Source organism: Corylus avellana, chromosome 4 (assembly GCF_965113065.1).
Source record: "Corylus avellana chromosome 4, dhCorAvel1.hap1.2, whole genome shotgun sequence".
In the NCBI taxonomy this organism is placed as follows: Eukaryota; Viridiplantae; Streptophyta; class Magnoliopsida; order Fagales; family Betulaceae; genus Corylus; species Corylus avellana.
Genome location: NC_142493.1, coordinates 34,598,466 through 34,616,731, shown reverse-complemented (window position 1 = coordinate 34,616,731; position 18,266 = coordinate 34,598,466). Strand labels below are relative to the sequence as shown.

The 18,266-nt window shown below is 36.0% G+C and overlaps 4 protein-coding genes across 4 annotated transcripts; all 4 read left to right on the top strand.

Moving 5' to 3' along the window:
* Positions 1-280: 280 nt before the first annotated feature.
* Positions 281-7,582, top strand: RGS1 (REGULATOR OF G-PROTEIN SIGNALING 1). The gene is made up of 11 exons (XM_059589327.2): positions 281-624; positions 865-985; positions 1,120-1,183; positions 1,285-1,369; positions 2,783-2,856; positions 4,088-4,279; positions 5,115-5,203; positions 5,319-5,557; positions 5,872-5,996; positions 6,796-6,917; positions 7,007-7,582. The coding sequence occupies exons 1-11, from the start codon at positions 548-550 to the stop codon at positions 7,208-7,210; spliced, it is 1,392 nt and encodes a 463-aa protein (XP_059445310.1). The 5' UTR covers positions 281-547; the 3' UTR covers positions 7,211-7,582.
* Positions 7,583-7,709: 127 nt separating this feature from the next.
* On the top strand, positions 7,710-10,692 carry LOC132177106 (receptor-like protein EIX2). The gene is made up of 2 exons (XM_059589326.2): positions 7,710-8,798; positions 8,926-10,692. Exons 1-2 carry the CDS (start codon positions 8,181-8,183, stop codon positions 10,675-10,677), a joined length of 2,370 nt encoding a protein of 789 aa, XP_059445309.2. The 5' UTR covers positions 7,710-8,180; the 3' UTR covers positions 10,678-10,692.
* Positions 10,693-13,119: 2,427 nt separating this feature from the next.
* LOC132178774 (very-long-chain 3-oxoacyl-CoA reductase 1) lies at positions 13,120-14,383 on the top strand. The gene is given in 4 exon segments (XM_059591321.2): positions 13,120-13,755; positions 13,855-13,924; positions 14,024-14,263; positions 14,266-14,383. Coding segments are annotated over 4 exon segments (963 nt in total). The 5' UTR covers positions 13,120-13,141; the 3' UTR covers positions 14,305-14,383.
* A 1,628-nt stretch (positions 14,384-16,011) lies between these two features.
* On the top strand, positions 16,012-18,111 carry LOC132179157 (very-long-chain 3-oxoacyl-CoA reductase 1). Its single transcript, XM_059591807.2, has 3 exons — positions 16,012-16,704; positions 17,495-17,564; positions 17,766-18,111. Exons 1-3 carry the CDS (start codon positions 16,091-16,093, stop codon positions 18,024-18,026), a joined length of 945 nt encoding a protein of 314 aa, XP_059447790.2. The 5' UTR covers positions 16,012-16,090; the 3' UTR covers positions 18,027-18,111.
* Positions 18,112-18,266: the final 155 nt, after the last annotated feature.

The window sequence follows — 18,266 nt, the reverse complement described above, 5'->3', positions numbered from 1 at the left end:
GTGCCATGGTGGCATAGTGAGATAACAGTACAATATTAGTGATTGCTATTAAACCAACTTTCGTACGGTTGGTATGACGTGCCAACTCTTGAATTCCTTTTTACAAACTCTTGTTGATTGAAATACTAATTTTTACAATTATATAATACTTTACGTTTAGAATATTGAAGTGATCATTCCTTATGAATAAAGAATGGGTATTATCAAAAGTACAATGCCAATTCTTTCTCCAAATGCGTGCCACGTGTTCATGATTATACTCATGCAATGGCACGTGCATATTATGGAAACTAGTCATAAAATTCCAGCGTCCGATGGGACATGATATCATTGATTAATAAATAAAAGCCACGCCTACACTTTGAAGTCTGAAGCCAAGATTTCATTCAAACATCACGTGGAAATTGGGTTTTCCATAAGCATAGATGTCATTAGTATTGACTATTGACAATTGAGTCTTGGATGGGTTAGATCTTTTAGATGGGTCTAATGCTACAATTACTGGATTCTAATTCGGAGGCCGAAGATCTTCTTTTATGCGAGGAAAATGGCGAGCTGTGCAGTGAAAGGAGGCTGTGTCACCGACTACATAGCCATCGCCATATCCATCCTCTCTATGATCTTGTACGTTTCCTTCATCTTTCAAGTGTTTATCTTTTGATACAACTTTGTAATCAAGTCGTTGGATGTGGAATTTTGTTACTGTTTTGTTTGTGCGGTGTATGTTTGATGAAATGTCTCAGTGAGTTCCAGTGTAAGTAAAAGATCGGAAATTTTCTGGGTGTATCCTCCCTGAAGCGACCTTGTTTTTTTCTTTCTTTTTTTTTGGATCCATAAGCTGTGTTATTGTCTCGTTCTTTTCAGGCTCCTCTCACGATTAATTTTGCCGTTTCTGGTTCATGAGGTTCCTCGTACTAAAAACAGTGGCTTTTGGATTCCAGTGATTCAAGTTTTTGCCAGCTTCAACCTTGTGTTGTCCATTGTGGTAGATTATCGATGTATAATTGTTTTGTTTTGTTACCCTTACGATGTTTTTGACGACTTTGTCCACCAAAAGTTGCTGTAATGGACTTTTTAGTTTATAATTTTTACCTTACTGTTAACCCACGGTTCATGCAGGTGTCCTACGGTTTCCTAAGATTCGAGAAGAGGCATTGGTGGCAGTCTTGCTATGTTTGGGCAGGTTTTTCACTTCTGTTACTAGTTACAACCTTTTAAGTCTGTATTTTTTCTGCAAATGCTTATTTCCTAGGAGCATTGATTTTGAGTATCTTTTGGTTTCAGTCTGGATAGAAGGCCCATTTGGATTCGGTTTGCTGCTAAGCTGTCGCACTACGCAGGCATTTCAACTATACTACATATTCGTCAAGTTCAGTAAAGTTTTTACCTAATTGAAATTAATACTCCACTGCAATTGTGAACCTTGACGTTGGGTCGTAACTTGGTTGTTCTATGTTAACTTGTTAAGGGTCTAACCACATATCCAAAATCTCTTGGACCGTTGGATATTGATTTGGTTAAACCCTTAACCCTTAAGATTGTAACATTCCACCATATTTCTGAATCTGACGTCTAGGGTGGCTCACTTAATCGACACTAACCTGACAGTAGCCATTTCTCTTTCTCCGGCTTCACTCACCTATCAATATTCAATGACTTAAAACTATGCCTATCAATAATAGCAAGACATTCTAATCCAGTCTATAGGTTGCCTTTTTTGTGACTCTAACTCGTGACGTGATGCCTACTCTTATACCAATGGTAAGGCATGACCATTGATCTAAAAGCCCTAGGACTATTGGATATTGATTTAGTTAAACCCTTAACCCTTAGGATTGGAACATTACACCACACTTCCGAATTTGGCATCCATGGGAGCCGTTTCTATCAGTATCGACCCAATGGTAGCTCTTTCTATTTTGCAAGCTCCACTCGCTTATTAGTATTCAATAACTTAACAATTAACACTATGCTTATACATGATACCCAGACAATTTTATCCAGCTTATAGGCTGCCCCCTACGTGACTCAAACTCATGATGTGATGTCTGCTTTGATACCAATTGTTAAGGGCCCACCCATTGATCCAAAAGCCCTAGGACTGTTGGATATTGATTTGGTTAAACCCTTAATCCTTAGAATCTAATATTCCACCACACTTCCAAATTTGATGTCCATGGCGGTCCACTTTATTGGCACTGGCCCGATGGTAGCATTTTCTCATTTGGCAGCTCCACTCACCTATCAATATTCATTGACTTAATATTATGTTCATATATAATACCAAGACATTTTAATCTAGCCTATAAGCTACCTCCTCTAGGACTCGAATCCATGATGTGGTGCCTACTCTGATATTAATTGTTAAGTGGCCCAAACCTCTTATTCCAAATCCCTAGGACCATTGGATGCTAATTTAGTTAAACTCTAAACCGTGAGGATCGGAACATACTAACTGCAGATTGACCCTCCCCACATTACACCATCCCATCCTACTACATCTAAGCCAAGGTCCTTGGGACCATTTGGATATGCTTGGTTATTGTTCTGTGACAATTGAAACAATAAACAGATCGATGAACGTATGGGGCCTTGATTTTTCTTTCTATTTTTGTTCATGATGTGACTATTTTACAGACATAGCACATGTTTAACCCAAGAATTTGTTCCTGTCTTGCCTCAAACCATTTGTGCCTACTGCACCACTTCACTAGAGCTGTTATAATTGGGCTATTTGTGACTATTTTATCAGAAAATGCTCTACTTACTACTGATATTTCAGGAGGCGTTTACCACCGATCAGATCTTATATATTTCTTCCACTAATTCTATTGCCATGGATTGCTGGGGCTGCAGGTAAGAGTCTCTAAATTGAACGAATTTACTTATTTGGATATTTATCTTGTCAAATTGGACTTCCTACAATGAAATTAAGATGCATATGGAGCAATAATTCAAAAAAATATGGACCATTAATATTTTTAATGAATTTAGCAGTAATATTTTTGAATGAAGCAACCAGTTTTCTTGAACAGGGCCTCTTTTTATATTTAAAATTTTATTTAATATTTAATATATGCAAAGCCTATTTCATGCAGATTCTTATTTCCTTGAAAGTATCTTTGCTGTGTTCGGTCCCCGATTGTACCCTTTTTTTTTCCTTCCAGGTTTTTTCTTCATGGTACTCTGTGTTTGAATGAGTGCACTACAGTTCGTATTGCCTTCTTTCCCAGTTTATAGTTTATATCCCATTTAGGAAGAGAATATTTGTAGCAGCAGACATTAACAACTCAATTTTCATTTCTTATACATTTATCATATTTATGCTTTCAACAGCCAAAGTACAGATATGCAGTTCTCAGACTTATTGTTTGCTGGATTACTAGGGTGTAATTTATATACAGGAATACTTTATGGGGCAGAGGAGCTTCAAACTCGATTTTTTTTAAAATGGTTTTCTTTTGCTTTCTCATAAATTTAAATAACCATGGGAAGGGGTCTTATGTCAAAAACATGATAAAATGATTAAAATTATCTATTATGGCATTAGTGTGGCAGGGGAAGAGAATTCCCAAGAACAAAGACACATATCATCTGTGGAAGTTCTTGATGAGCGAGGCATGCATACCAAATTTCATAAAAAAATATTCTCAAATAACAATGTCAAGCCCCATTTCTCCAGTTATCATATGCTACTACTTAAATTGGTACAGTGCTTCGGGTTGAACAGTCTTAGAAATGACTCCAGTAAGTTTGACAATCTTGGGAAGGGCACTTTGTCTATCATGGAATTGTATTAAACTGTACATTATCAATGTATAATCTTGGTCGAACATTACAGTAATTTGATTTTCTCCAATCTGAGACTGTTATTTCAGTTCATTATATTCATGCAAGTGATTTTAAATTTTCTCCGGTCTGTTGACTTGAGTGGTCTAGCCAACCGAAGTGTTGTTTGTACATGCCATTAGTCACCAGCCTGGAGCTCTTTTGAACTGGCTATTGTTTGCATGATTTTTCACTCCTTCATTTGCTCTTTCTCCTCTACATTTTGCAGCTTCTAACAGATTACTGGCATTTTCTGTAGTTATCCATATGAAGAAGCCTCTAAATTATCGGTGTCATATGGGGACATACTGGATAATTCCAGTTTCTTCTCTCCATGCGTTGTATGTTGCTGCTTTAGTTGGATTCACTGGGGCTATTCGGCATGTAGAGTTCAGGTTTGATGAACTGAAAGACCTGTGGCAGGGAATACTTGTCTCAGCCTCTTCCGTTGGTACACTTTCCTCTAGGTTCTACAAGGCCTTGTAATTTTCCTTGTCTTGCTCTATGTATATTGGCTATGATATATCCTATAGTCCCTGATGGATATTCTTATTTCGTAATTAGTAATAACTATATAATTTTATGACTTTTTCGGTTTTCTAGGTATTGAAAACATATTCCCTTAGAGTGGTATTCCCCGCTTATTGCAAAAAGTTTTACACGTTGTCGTATTCCGACAGCTCTGTTGGTGATTGGTGAACTTAGGTTTTTGATATAATTATTACAAAATTCTGGTTTTTTCTTTTTTGAGGGAAGTGTATAGGAATATCTGCAAAAGTCAAAAGGAGCTGACAATAGATGTTGGTACACTAATTGCTTGACCATCTATACGTGAATGAAACCACTTGAAGATGTCCTATTAGGAATCAGTAATTATGTATTGACATGATATCTTGTAGCCTCAGTCATCTTGCCACGTTTCCATTTACATATGCAAAAACAACCTAGGGGAAGAAAGGAAGAAAGGGCGGGTGGAAGGGGGGGAAGGGAGGAAGGCGCCATTGGCAGTGATTTTATCACTGCTTATGTGACTGTTAGGCAGGTTAGTGGACATCCCCATGTATAACACCATGGAAGAAACAACGGTGATCTGAAACTTCCCTTGATAAAGTTATAACAGACTAAAAATAGGTTAATGTTTGTTGTATCCCGTTCTTTGCGTGTCTCTTATATACATCCCATGTACCTTCCTCATTGTGCAATGAAACTTCTAGAAAGATGATCGAGTCAAAATATGTCACCTTTGTCCCGGCCTTAATGTGCTTCTTTTTTTTTTTCACTTTCAGGATTATGGGTTGTTTCTTACATTTTGAATCAAATTCATGATGAGATCTCATGGCTTCAGATTTCCTCCAGATTTCTTCAATTGATTATGGTATGCAGTATTGTTGATTTGTGCCTGTTCATCCATCATTAGTTGATTGAGGCTTAAGTAATTATTGTCTTCAGCTCATGTGTATTTGCTAACATTTCTTAGGCATATTCTACAGGCAAGTATTCTAGTACTGGCTATTTTCTCTATATCCAGTTCACAACCTCTACTCTCGCAAATCAGCTTAAGGAAAAGGGAACCCCAAGAATTTGAGACAATGGGCCAGGCTCTGGGTATACCTGATAGCGGACTACTGTTGCAGAGGGAATCAGCTCAAGTCATTGATCCTAACGAACCATTGGATAAGCTTCTTCTGGACAAAAGATTTCGGCAGTCCTTCATGGAATTTGCAGACAGGTGTTGTATTTCTGCCAAACTCCAGTATTTGGGTATGCATTTATGAGGAAAACATTCTTAGTGTTTTTTTTTTTTTTTCATGAAAGAAAATCCCTAGGCGGAAAGATAAGCATTTTTCTTAAGCTAAATGCAGAGTGAAACTTGCCATTTTTAAGTAATTCCATGGAGATAAACGGATCCTTAGAACCCACAAGATATCTCCAGGTCTTTTTTTGTGTTTTTGTTTTTTTGTAATGTTTTGTTTGTTTGTTTGTTTGTTTTTTTTTTCTGTTGAAAGAATTGGTATAAACCTTTTGTTTTCTTTTTAATTGCAGTTGTTTGGCTGGGGAGAGTGTGCATTTCTATGATGAGGTGCATGAGCTTGGCAAAATATCTGTAGATGACCCTGTAAGAAGGATCTACATGGCACGGCATATTATTGACAAGTACATAGTTTCAGGTTTGTGATTTTTATTTAATGGAAATTGTAGTCAAAGCCATTCCTTTATCTTGTACATGCATCGCTCCAACTTTAAGTCTCATACTAATATGAACTAACTTTATCTTTATTAACATTTGAATACCACTACTCATATGGCCTCTTTGGGTTGCACAGGCCTCAATTATAGAGACTTCAATAGTTAGTTGAAGCATATATTGGGAGTGACTTTATAAAGAGCGATCTTCATCTGGTTGTTTTGGCAAGAGAGGGATGTTCATAAATCCGTAGGATTCTAACTAGTTGTTTTCATCTTTTTCCTAGTTTGGCATGATAAGTAAAAAAAGAAAAAAAAATGAAGCTACTTTGGGCTCACCCTTTAAGGGGCTTATTCGAATACCTACTAGGCTCGAGATAAAAGAGCTGATTTCAAACAACCTACCACTCAACTCAACTGAAATTTTTACCGTTAAGCTCCTTGAGTTTGATCGATAAACAGCTTGTTTGAGCTTGCTACTAAGATTAAAAAAAAATATCAAGCTCAAGCAGCTTATTAATAGGCTTATTTGTAGTCCTACTCATGGGTGTCCAGTCTTTGTAGTACTTGCTTTATTTCGTAATTCACAATCTTGCCTATTAAAGGACAGATCAGCTTTATGGTACCATGTGGTCTAGTATTAATTTGCACTCTGAAGTATTTTGTAGTCGCTGCAAGATCAAAATTTTGTTGGTTCTTTCTGGCTAGGCAATTCATATCCCGTTTACCTTCCAAGCTTATGGGTCAAACCTTTATCTGAAATGTTTTGCTCAATTTATACAGGTGCAGCAATGGAGGTGAACATTTCTCACCGAAGCCGACAAGAAATCTTGACTACTGCCGATCTGGCACACCCTGATCTCTTTAATAATGCATTGAATGAGCTGTTGCAGTTGATGAAAATGGTAGGTTATTTCCTGGGTTTATGCAATTTTACTGGTTTCATTTGGATTAGTATCACGTCTGAGCATGTTTTTCTTTTTCCCCACTGAAGAACCTGGCAAAAGATTACTGGTCATCCATGTTCTTCATGAAGTTCAAAGAAGAAGCCAGTATGAGATCCCATGAGCTGGAACCGGTGACGGGTTGGAACTTCTCTCCTAGGTTGAGTGCTGTGCACGGTGCTGACGATCCCTTTCACCAAGAAAACCTTTTTAAGGGTTCAGGCATTGATAGTCATGATTCAGACATGCAATGAACCGAGAGTTTTGAACTTTGTCTTATCACTTGAGTAGGTTTCTTATAATCGGGAATAATTTTATCTTTTACCTGCGACAGAGTGGCTTGGAAAGCCAATAAGAAGAAAATGAAAAAGAAAGGATGAGGGAAAGAAGAAAGGGTAGCAAGTGTAGTAACATGTTGTATGTATTATACCTGTACAGACACTGATTTTGTATTATCAGAGAATAATACTTACTGAAGTATAGTGTTTGGTTTGCCCACCGTAGCTATTGGGGATATCCATATTATTCTTGTGAAATTTTGAACTCTCAACCTCGGTAAATTATTATGTGGTTTGTAGTCCCGAATTCTGGGCTAGTTAAAGTGGTATAAAATCATTCATTCCACATGTTAGGATTTTTTTTAACTTTGTTGAGCTAATTTCTGGTATACATATTTGACCACCCAATTGAAATTCATCACATGATGACAGGATTTCTTGTTTATGCTATTTTTCGTGTTTGCGAGGTGTAAGATTTAGGCATGAATGGAGACAAAGTAAGGACCAAGGATGCTGACTGAGATTACAAAATTTAGTCCTTCCTTCACGTTGGTATGAGATTTAGGCATCGATGGAGACAAAGCAAGTACCAAGGAGGCTGAGAGGCTGACTGGCTACTGCGGTCATTGTCGTCCATCGACGACGACGAATTGTTTATTATTATTATGGTCCCATTAGATGAGCTAATTTTTCGTGTTTGACGAGGTACAAGTGAAGCAAAAACATTGACTACTTCAACAGAGGCGGCTAGCACCAAGATATTATTGGTGAAGCATGTAACGCGAAAGTCTTGTTGTCTTCCTATTTAACATCGAGACCTTGACTTGAAGACCCGTCTTTGTCTGTCATTTTAAGAGGAATCTTCGATTCAATTTCTTTAAGGGGTCTCATATATTGCCATATAGGAGGTGTGTTCTCACCCAACATTTCCTTTCTTTATTGTGATATGGAAAAGGTTATGGATAGGAAGAGTTTTGTGATGGTCCTTGTGCATTGGTATCTTTCCTTAGCTACTATCATATGCATGTTTACATATGGTTATGGAAATCCAAATGCCCTTTGCAGAAAAAGAGAAAGAGAAGCCCTCCTCACCTTCAAACAAGGTATCACAGATCCTTCCAATCAACTCTCATCTTGGATTGGCGAAGAGTGCTGTATGTGGAAAGGAATTGGTTGTGACAACACAACTGGGCATGTCATCCAGCTAAACCTTACAAAACCAGATGAGCCTTCATACAAATTGGGTGGGGTGATAAGTGATTCTTTGTTGGAATTGGAAAATCTTCAATATTTGGACCTAAGTTCAAATAGTTTTGAAGATAGTCATTTTCCAAGCTTCTTTGGATACTTCAGAAATCTAAGATTTCTAAACCTATCAGATGTGGGTTTCAGGAGTAGTACTGCAAATCCTTATCAACTAGGAAATCTCTCAAACTTACATTATCTTGACATTCGAGGTCTCTTCCTAAATATTGACAACCTTGAATGGTTATCTCATCTTTCCTTGCTAGAATTCCTAGACATGAGTGAGATCGATCTTAGTAAAACATCTGCATCCCTACAGGTGATGAACATTCTCCAGTACTATCTATCGAAGTTATGCTTGCCTTTTTGTCTGCTTGATCTTTCATTGAACATATATCCTAATTAATTTGTTTATTCAACATTTGACTGGTTTCATTTGTATTCAGGTTCCAATTCAAGGTGCTTTCCAGAACATGTCTGCTCTGAGACATCTATATCTCCGTGGTACCAATTTCTCTTACACAATACCTAACTGGTTATACAATATGACTACTCTTGAAAGACTTGATCTTTCAAATAACCACATTCAAGGTGTACTTCCTAGTGCCTTTGGACGCCTTTCCCAATTGATATATCTTGACCTGTCAAACAATAGCCTTGAAGGAAAATTACCAAGATTCTGGGGAAATCTTTGTAATCTGCAACATTTAGATTTGTCTTACAACAAGCTTAGTGGAGGTGTATATGAACTTTTAGGGAATTCATCTGCATGCAGCGCCACAAGTTTAGAGTTTTTAAATTTGGCTACAAATAAACTTTCGGGTGTAGTCCCTCCTTGGTTTTGGAACCACTCTTCCCAAATGAGTGTTCTAGATCTTTCTGACAATAACTTTCATGGGAGTATTACAAGTTTATCTTGTGGATTTGAAGTTTATCTTGGTTCAAACAACTTTTCTGGCCCTCTCCCCAACATCTCTTCTACCATTCAGTATTTAGATCTTTCAAATAACTTATTCAGTGGATTTTCTACTGCCTTTTGTGAAGATGCTGTTGTGCACGATTTGAGTTTTCTTGATCTGTCAAGAAATCTTTTATCCGGAGAAATTCCTGACTGTTGGGTGTTCAACTATATTCTTTTAGAAGAGCTATACTTGGGGAACAATAACCTGACAGGAAATATACCAAGCTCCATGGGTTCTATACCATCACTTTTGTCGTTATCCTTGCATAAAAACAATCTGGAAGGGAATTTACCGTTGTCCATGGAGAATCAGACGGCAATAGAGCTTTTAGATCTCAGTGAAAATCATTTTTCTGGCATCTTACCCCTTTGGTTTGGAAAAAGTTTGTTCACTCTTATGGTTCTTGTGCTTCGCTCAAACAACTTTAGTGGAAGTCTTCCTCAAGAGCTCTGTCGCCAAACTCAACTTCAGATCTTGGACGTTTCATCTAACAACTTCTCAGGATCCATTCCACGATGCTTTGGAAATCTTACAGCCATGGTGAGACAAGCATACAGTGAGAGGATCTTTGATTTTATCCCACCAAAGGGAGGATTCTCACAATCAACATTCTTAGTGAGGAACGGAATGGAGTATGAATATAGAAATATTCTTCCTCTCGTAACAAGCATGGACCTTTCGAGCAACAATTTAATTGGAGAGATTCCGGAAGAACTCACCAATCTTTATGGCCTGCTGTTATTGAACTTGTCTAACAATCAACTCCACGGAAAGATTCCAGAGAAGATCAATGCCATGAAATTGTTAGAGTCTCTCGATGTCTCAATAAATCAACTCATAGGTGTAATACCTCAGGGTATAACGAGTTTAACATTCTTAAGTTATTTGAACTTATCATACAACAACTTGTCTGGTAGAATTCCCTCCAGCACTCAACTTCAAAGCTTTACTCGTCTGAGTTTCATTGGCAACCATGATCTTTGTGGACCTCCACTTACACCCAGCTGCATTGGAGATGACACACCCCCAGAACCAACGACACCAAATTTTGATGACAAAGGCAGCGAGCACAAGGGTGGCTGGATTGACATGAAGTGGTTTTACATTAGCATGCCATTGGGATTTGTAGTGGGGTTTTGGGGCGTATTTGCTCCATTGGCTTTGAATAAGGCTTGGAGATCTGTTTACTTTAAGTTTTTTGATGACATGAAGTATAAACTCTTTAGTGGTGTTTGAAACACCAAGTATAAACTCTTTAGGCTTTGCTAGTATTTGAATTTGTAAAAGAAAAACTGCGAGAACATGCGTTTGCATATCGTACAAAAAAGATCGTTAATTTTTTTTTTTTCTTTCAATAAAGCATTTAGTGTTATCATCATTAGTAACCACTCTGCCCCCTCACCTAGAATGAGACTCTTTCCTGACTTTCCGGCCATTAACAAAGCCTCCTCCTCCAAATGGAGCTTTAATTTGCCATCATCGTATCAGACATACACCAGAAATTGATGCTCTTCTTGAACTGAACTACTTAAAAATGTGCAAATTTTAAAGCACATCTTAGTAGATAAATGAGTCTTTTCTCATCATATGTTAATTAATAATTTGAAAGCATTTATGTAAACTTTTTTTCCGATTACTTCCATATGCATCAAGAGTACTTGAAAAAACCTACATCTCATTTGCTCCATTTTCCTATGTAATCCCCCCTCACCCCTAAAAAAAAAAAAAAAAAAAGAAAGAAAAAAGAATTTACTGGCGAGAAGGCACACCAATCTCAACTAAAACATTAATGCTATAAAATAGTTTGGTGAAAAATCAATCAATCAATCAACAACCAGGCTCTGCTACGAAGTAAATGATATACGTACTATGAAAAGTGAAAACAAAACAATCTTTCACGGTTACCTCGATCGGATGTTTGGCTACATGAAGTCCATTTTCCCTTCATTTTTGTAGGCCTTGTCTTTTTTTTTTTTTTTTTTTGACATATTTTTGTAGGCCTTGTCGAGGAAAAGAAAAGGGAAAACTATATAATAGATTTAACCAAACGTGCATTAGATTAGGGAAAAAAAAAAAAAAAAAATTTAAAAGGAAAACTATTTTATGAGTAGATTACACTTAATTTCGAACGAGTTTATTGGTCTGCAATAATTGTATCCTACTTTTTCTGAGTATGATTGTTTAGTAGGGTACGACAGTCAGGTGACCTTTTCATGTCTTTATTATGACTTATGAAAAATAGAGAAATAATGCCCAGCCTAAGAAAAAAGAGAAAAGAGAAATATATAAATAGTTAATTGACCATAATTTAATTTATAGAAGCTTTAAATAATTATTTCAGAAAATGTATATATCTTTCTTCTTCATCTTTTTTCCCTCTCTAGCTAGTTTAGGTATGACTATATATAACTAAGGATGAGTTTGAGATTGCGATTTCGTAAGAATAATCTGCATTTTTAAAAGATATCACAAAACGTAAAGCATTTGGCATTACGATTTAAAAAATACTTAAAATTTAAATTAGGAAAAAAAATCTATGATTTCAATAAGTAGGGTAGGAAATGCATATTTGAAAATGTGTAAATTTAAACCAAAATTATAAATTTACATAACAAATATTTAATAAAAAATACTTTTTAATATGTTTTATCAAACACTTTTATAATTTTAAAAACATTATTTTTAAAATTTTACTGATTAAAACCGCAATTTCAAATAACCTTAAGAATCTTTTGATTTTCCATTAGTATCATATGGACTTGCGACAAGCTAAGATGATTTTGAAAATTGAACCCTACTTTTGTAGCTCTAGATATGATGGGACATCAAGGGTTTTTATTGGTTGCAAATCAGAAAATAAAAGAAAAATAGGAGTAAATTAATTGACCGTTTCATTTAACTGATCACTTGGAGAGAATCAAGCTCCAAATAATGTTGGCATAAAGCAATTTTGTTTTCTCTAATTAAATTACCCCATACGACATCTACTATACATGGCCATGTATAGGGAGGATCATCAATTGCATTATTCTAAGAAGATAATTATTATATAATCACCTACTGGCTACTAATAAGAAGATTTCAATCATGCAATTATTATAAAATGATTCCTAATAGTCTGGATATTGCATTTAAATACAATTATTATGATTGTATATGAAAACTATTACGATCGGGGATAAATATTATAGGATCCTATATATCATTATGGAGCTGACCCTCACAATTATGTAAACTATATTTTTAGGCTTTACCATTTTTTGGTTGCAGAGAAGAGAATAAATAAATAAATAATAATAATAATACTAATAATAATAATAATAATAAAAAGAAATTAAGTCGTGTACGAGAAAGGAAAACCGACAGAAATAAAAACTTGGACAACAAAAAAGGGGAAAAGGTACGAGAACGGGTTGTGTGTGTTAGGTAGGTTAGGAGGAAGAAACAAGTAAACATCAATTCATGCATATGATAACGGTGATCCTAGATTTGTCCACGTAAGAGCATATATTTATATATATATTGGTCCCCAAGGACCCCAACCATAATTGTTGGGTAGGTTGAAAACGTATTAATTAGATTCACGTTAAATATTGTACGTACAAATTAATATTCATGATTATAAAAACGAAAAATATATTTATTTGTACAAATTAAAAGAAATTGTAGAAACAGCCTCAATATAATATATCGATTTTCAATGGAGTTGCAAGATTTTGTCCTGATTGCAGCAACTTCTTTAGGCTTGCTCTCTCTTTGTAAAGCCTTGATCAATTTTCTGAAATGGGTGTGGGTTATGTTCTTTCGGCCTGCAAAGAATCTCAAGGAGTATGGCTCATGGGCGATGATAACCGGCTCCACCGATGGGATTGGCAAAGCCCTTGCGTTTGAATTGGGGTCAAAGGGTCTTAACCTACTCTTGGTTGGTCGCAGCCCTTCAAAACTTGAAGCTACTTCAAAGGAGATAAACCAAAAATATGGCGGAAAAGTAGAAACAAAGAGTATTGTCATAGACTTCGCCAAATCCAGCGGAAAGGAGATTTGTAAGATGATCGAGGGAGGAATAAGAGGGTTAGATGTTGGGATTTTGGTAAATAACGCAGGGATGGCTTACCCTTATGTAATGTATTTTCATGAGGTTGAGTTAGAGGTGATGGAGAGCCTCGTGAAGGTGAACATAGATGCTGCCACTTGGGTCACCAGGGCTGTGCTTCCTGGCATGCTGAAGAAGAAGAAAGGAGCAATAATCAACGTTGGCTCCGCTACCTCCTTGTTCTCTTACCCTTTAGGAGCCGTTTATGCTGCAACCAAAGCGTAAGTTTTGCTGCTTTTTTGCTTCTTAATTTTTGGTTAATTAGAAACTAATTTGTATTATTGATCTTTAGTTAATTAGTTCTTTTTGCCTTGTCACAGGTACCTTGCAATGTTCTCAAGATGCATTGGTTTGGAATACAGGCAACAAGGAATAGACATTCAGTGTCAGGTTATAATTCTTTTAAAAAAAAATAATATTATTTGGTTTAATTAATTAATGCATGGTTCCATATTCTTGAACATCTTTTGGCAATTGGCATGCATGCAGATTCCACTGTTTGTGGCAACAAAGATGGTAAAAGGTTTGAAGGCGTCTCCGATGTTGGTGCCATCACCGGAGATGTATAGCAAAGCAAGCATACGATGGATTGGATATGAGCATATCTGTGTACCATACTGGATGCATTCTGTGCAGTGGTTTATAATGCATGGATTGCCAGATGCATTACTGGATTGGTGCGTTTTCCATTACTTTCTCAACGTGGGTAAGAAAAGATTGAAAAAGTTGATGATGATGGGGGGGTGCATGAAGCAGTCAAAACTTTTTGATGTCTCAGTGTGAAGGTTAATTTTTGAGTTTCAAAATATTTTATTTTCTCTTTTTTTATTTTTCTTTTTTTTTCAGGGTTTATTTATTCACCAGTTCCTTCCTGTTGTCTTGTCTCTCTATAAATATTGTAGAAAGAACATTGTTGTTTTTATTAAAAAAAAAAAAAAAAAAAAAAATGCAATTACACAGTTGTCCTTATAATTCAAAGAGAACAGGCGAGAGCCCAACATCAAATAAATTGGCCCGGTCCAATGACCTCTTCGTATGAGGGCCAAGAAAATGGCACCCAAGAACTATAGTTTTTGAAGCAGTCCAAAATTGAGTCGATCTGTTTAAGGTGATGTGTGCAGCCACCACTTACGGTACGTTTGGCTTTGGGATTTCATAGATAAAAAATACAATTTTAAACTGAATCTTAAAAAAATTAATGGTTTGAGATTCCATTTAAAAAAAAAATTGTGATTTGAAAATATAAAAAATTTGTGTTTCCAAATCACAGGTAAAAAGCTGTTTTTTTGAAAATTGCAATTTTAATGTTTAAATTACGATTTTACCAAACGTTTAACTACATTTTTAAAAATTGCAAACACATTTTGAAATTGTTATTTTTAAATTGCACTTTTTGAAATCGCAAACTCAAACGGACCTTAACAATAAATCTTAGATGCCATGCCATAGACATCAACTAAACTGGAGCCACTAAAGATGAGGTTCAAGAATTAAAGGTGTAACAAATAACATGGGGAAGGTTTGTAAAAATACTTTCAAACACACGGTGGAAAGCGGCTCGTTTTGTTACTAGATTGTGCTCTGAATTAAATTTGCACATTCTTAAAAATTTTGAAGTTATCCGGCCATCTCAATCGGGAAGAGCATCAGTTTCTGGTGTATGTCCATTGAGAGAAGAGGGAGGCTTTGATGATGGCTAGGATAGTGAAAAAAACAGCCTCTTTGTAGGTGAGGCAGCTTGCGGCTGAAAGTATGCCGCCAAAATTAATTGCAAGGAGAGTCGTTAATTTGGGCCTCCTCCATAGACATTAGGGAGGCGTATACGTTAATTAAGCCGAATTCATGAGAATGTGTTGAATTGTCCTTTGAGGGCCAAAGCATTTAGGTTTACTGCAATCTTAATGATCAACTGTATGAATATTTACTAAAAAAATTTGGATCGAGCTCAAAGAAATTTTTAGGAAATCTCCAAATGAAATGTTTGAGTCTTTACCGTAGATTAAGAATCTGTTTGAGTATGTGTTTGAGAAGCCTAAAAGTTTAAAAAGCCTTGTTTGGTAAAAAAAAATTAAAAGCACTATTAAAGGTATAAAAAACCTAAAAATTGCTACTGAAGTTTTTACCAAAAAATATACTTTTTGACTTAAAAATTTTATTTCTCAAACATAATCTCAAGCATATTCTAAGAATACGGAAAGATGATAAGTTGAGTGGGTAAATTAAATGCTTATCCAGTTTCTTGGTGTGAATGCAAAAACGTACATTAAAAAAATGTGGTAAATTATATTTAACCAGCTTTCACTGCCCACTTATTTACACATTACTCCTAGAAATTAATTGTTTACATAATATGGTGGCCCGGCCCCATCTATACTTGTTTGGGTTGGTTGGAAATTAACCTGTATATTTTCATGACGTGGAATAGTGTACAAAATAGTCAAAATGCATCATTAATTATCAAGGAATCATAACTCATTCACTCGATCCCCGGCCACTCTATAAATTAAGAAGCCTTTAGAAACAGCTAGAGCTAGCCTCTCAATTCAATTGTCAACTATGGAGTTGCAAGATTTGATCCTGATAGCAGCAACTTCTTTAGGCTTACTCTCTCTTTGTAAAGCCTCGATCAATTTTCTGAGATGGGTGTGGGTTATGTTCTTTCGGCCTTCAAAGAATCTCAAGGAGTATGGCTCATGGGCGATGATAACCGGCTCCACCGATGGAATTGGGAAAGCCCTTGCATTTGAATTGGGATCAAAGGGTTTTAACCTACTCTTAGTTGGTCGCAGCCCTTCAAAACTTGAAGCTACATCAAAGGAGATAAACGAAAAATATGGCGGAAAAGTAGAAACAAAAAGTATTGTTATAGACTTCGCCAAATCCAGCGGAGAGGAGATATGTAAGATGATCGAGGGAGGAATAAGAGGGTTAGATGTTGGGATTTTGGTAAATAACGCTGGGATGGCTTACCCTTATGTGATGTTTTTCCATGAGGTTGAGTTAGAGCTGATGGAGAGCCTTGTGAAGGTGAACATAGATGCTGCCACTTGGGTCACCAGGGCTGTGCTTCCTGGTATGCTGAAGAAGAAGAAAGGAGCAATCATCAACATTGGCTCCGCTTCCTCCTTGTCCTCTTATCCTTTAGGCGTTGTTTATGGTGCGACTAAAGCGTAAGTTTAATTAATTTCCTGCTACATTCTTTGATTTAATTTCTTCCTTTTAATTTGCAGACACTATATCTATGTATCATATACACAATTTCCATCATGCTAGTTTTTTTTTTTTTCAATTTTTACTATAAATTTTTTATAACTAGATAGAATTAACTAATCCTTGTAATTACCACCGACACTATGAGTTATCAAATCTCACTATCACAAAAAGGTCAAATCTACTTATTAGGAAATTTACTTTTAGAGGACGAAGTACAAACAGAGGAAACAAAACACTCAAAACTAAAAATTTTAATACTTAATTTTGGTGCGGCTCACGGTAAAATCGAAAGAGTGTCGATTGAACTCTCTTTCTCAAGGCTCACGCACAACGGCAGCCTCTTTTGATTTCTCCTGCACGTACGTTTCTCTCTTGCCTTAAAAGGACCGAACAACCTCTTTAATTTATACGAGTTGAAAGTCGGTTACAAATGAGGTCTTGCAATTCATGTGGGGGTTGAGTGGTTGTCGGGTAGCTCAATCAAATTAAAACAATTGGGAAAGGCATCGTTTGGCTGAACCTTTAATTAAGAACTTTATAGTAAAAAAATAAAAAGCATTAACAGACAACTTAAAATACAAAACAATTAAACAAAAAAACACCATCTACAAAGTGTACGTTCCCAAACGAATTGTTTCACAACATATTCAATACGGCCCGAATTCTTTGTGAGGGGCCTTAGTTTGAGGTTCCCTTCATATATATGGTAAGATATTTATTGATCTTTAGTTCTTTACCTTGTCACAGGTATCTTGCAATGTTCTCAAGATGCATCGGTTTGGAATACAGGCAACAAGGAATAGATATTCAGTGCCAGGTAATTCTTTCTTCTTTTTTTGCTTTTATCTTTTTAGGGAATTTTAATTCATTTTCAAGGGAAGACAAGTCAACAACAAAGTTTCTCTCTAATTAATATATATAAATATAGTAGTTTAATTAATACATGGTGATGGTGTCATATATATATATGTTCTGATCGATCATCATGTGGCATATATATATATATATATATATGCAGATTCCACTATATGTGGCAACAAAGATGATAAGAGGTTTGAAGGCATCTCGTATCTTGGTTCCATCACCGGAGATGTATAGCAAAGCAAGCTTACGATGGATCGGTTATGAGCATATCTGCATACCATACTGGATCCATTCTGTGCAGTGGTTTGTAATGCATGGATTGCCAGAGGCATTACTGGATTGGTGCATTTTCGAGTACTTTCTCAGCGTGCGAAAAAGAATATTATTGAAGAAGATGAAGAGGGTGAAGCAGTGAAAACATTTTTATGTCTCGTGTCATCTACGTGATCTTCGTACGTTGTTCTTCAATTATTGTTTGATCACAAGTGTGTGTTTCTTTTTTTGAGGGCATATATATATATATATATATATATATATATATGTAATGGCCATTACTATTAATAAAGCAAAATGTAAAATGTATTAATTTTATCCCTGGCACCATTTTGCCCAAAGGGCTAGCCTCAAAATGCTTTTTTTTTTTTTTTTTTTTAAA

Coding starts and splice junctions, on each gene's coding strand:
- LOC132177106 (XM_059589326.2), top strand. CDS start 8,181: ATGGAAAAGGTTATGGATAGGAAGAGTTTTGTGATGGTCCTTGTGCAT. Junction 8,799..8,925: donor AAACATCTGCATCCCTACAG/GTGATGAACATT, acceptor ATTTGTATTCAG/GTTCCAATTCAAGGTGCTTT.
- RGS1 (XM_059589327.2), top strand. CDS start 548: ATGGCGAGCTGTGCAGTGAAAGGAGGCTGTGTCACCGACTACATAGCC. Junction 5,997..6,795: donor TGACAAGTACATAGTTTCAG/GTTTGTGATTTT, acceptor CAATTTATACAG/GTGCAGCAATGGAGGTGAAC. Junction 6,918..7,006: donor TGTTGCAGTTGATGAAAATG/GTAGGTTATTTC, acceptor TCCCCACTGAAG/AACCTGGCAAAAGATTACTG.
- LOC132179157 (XM_059591807.2), top strand. CDS start 16,091: ATGGAGTTGCAAGATTTGATCCTGATAGCAGCAACTTCTTTAGGCTTA. Junction 16,705..17,494: donor GTTTATGGTGCGACTAAAGC/GTAAGTTTAATT, acceptor ACCTTGTCACAG/GTATCTTGCAATGTTCTCAA. Junction 17,565..17,765: donor GAATAGATATTCAGTGCCAG/GTAATTCTTTCT, acceptor ATATATATGCAG/ATTCCACTATATGTGGCAAC.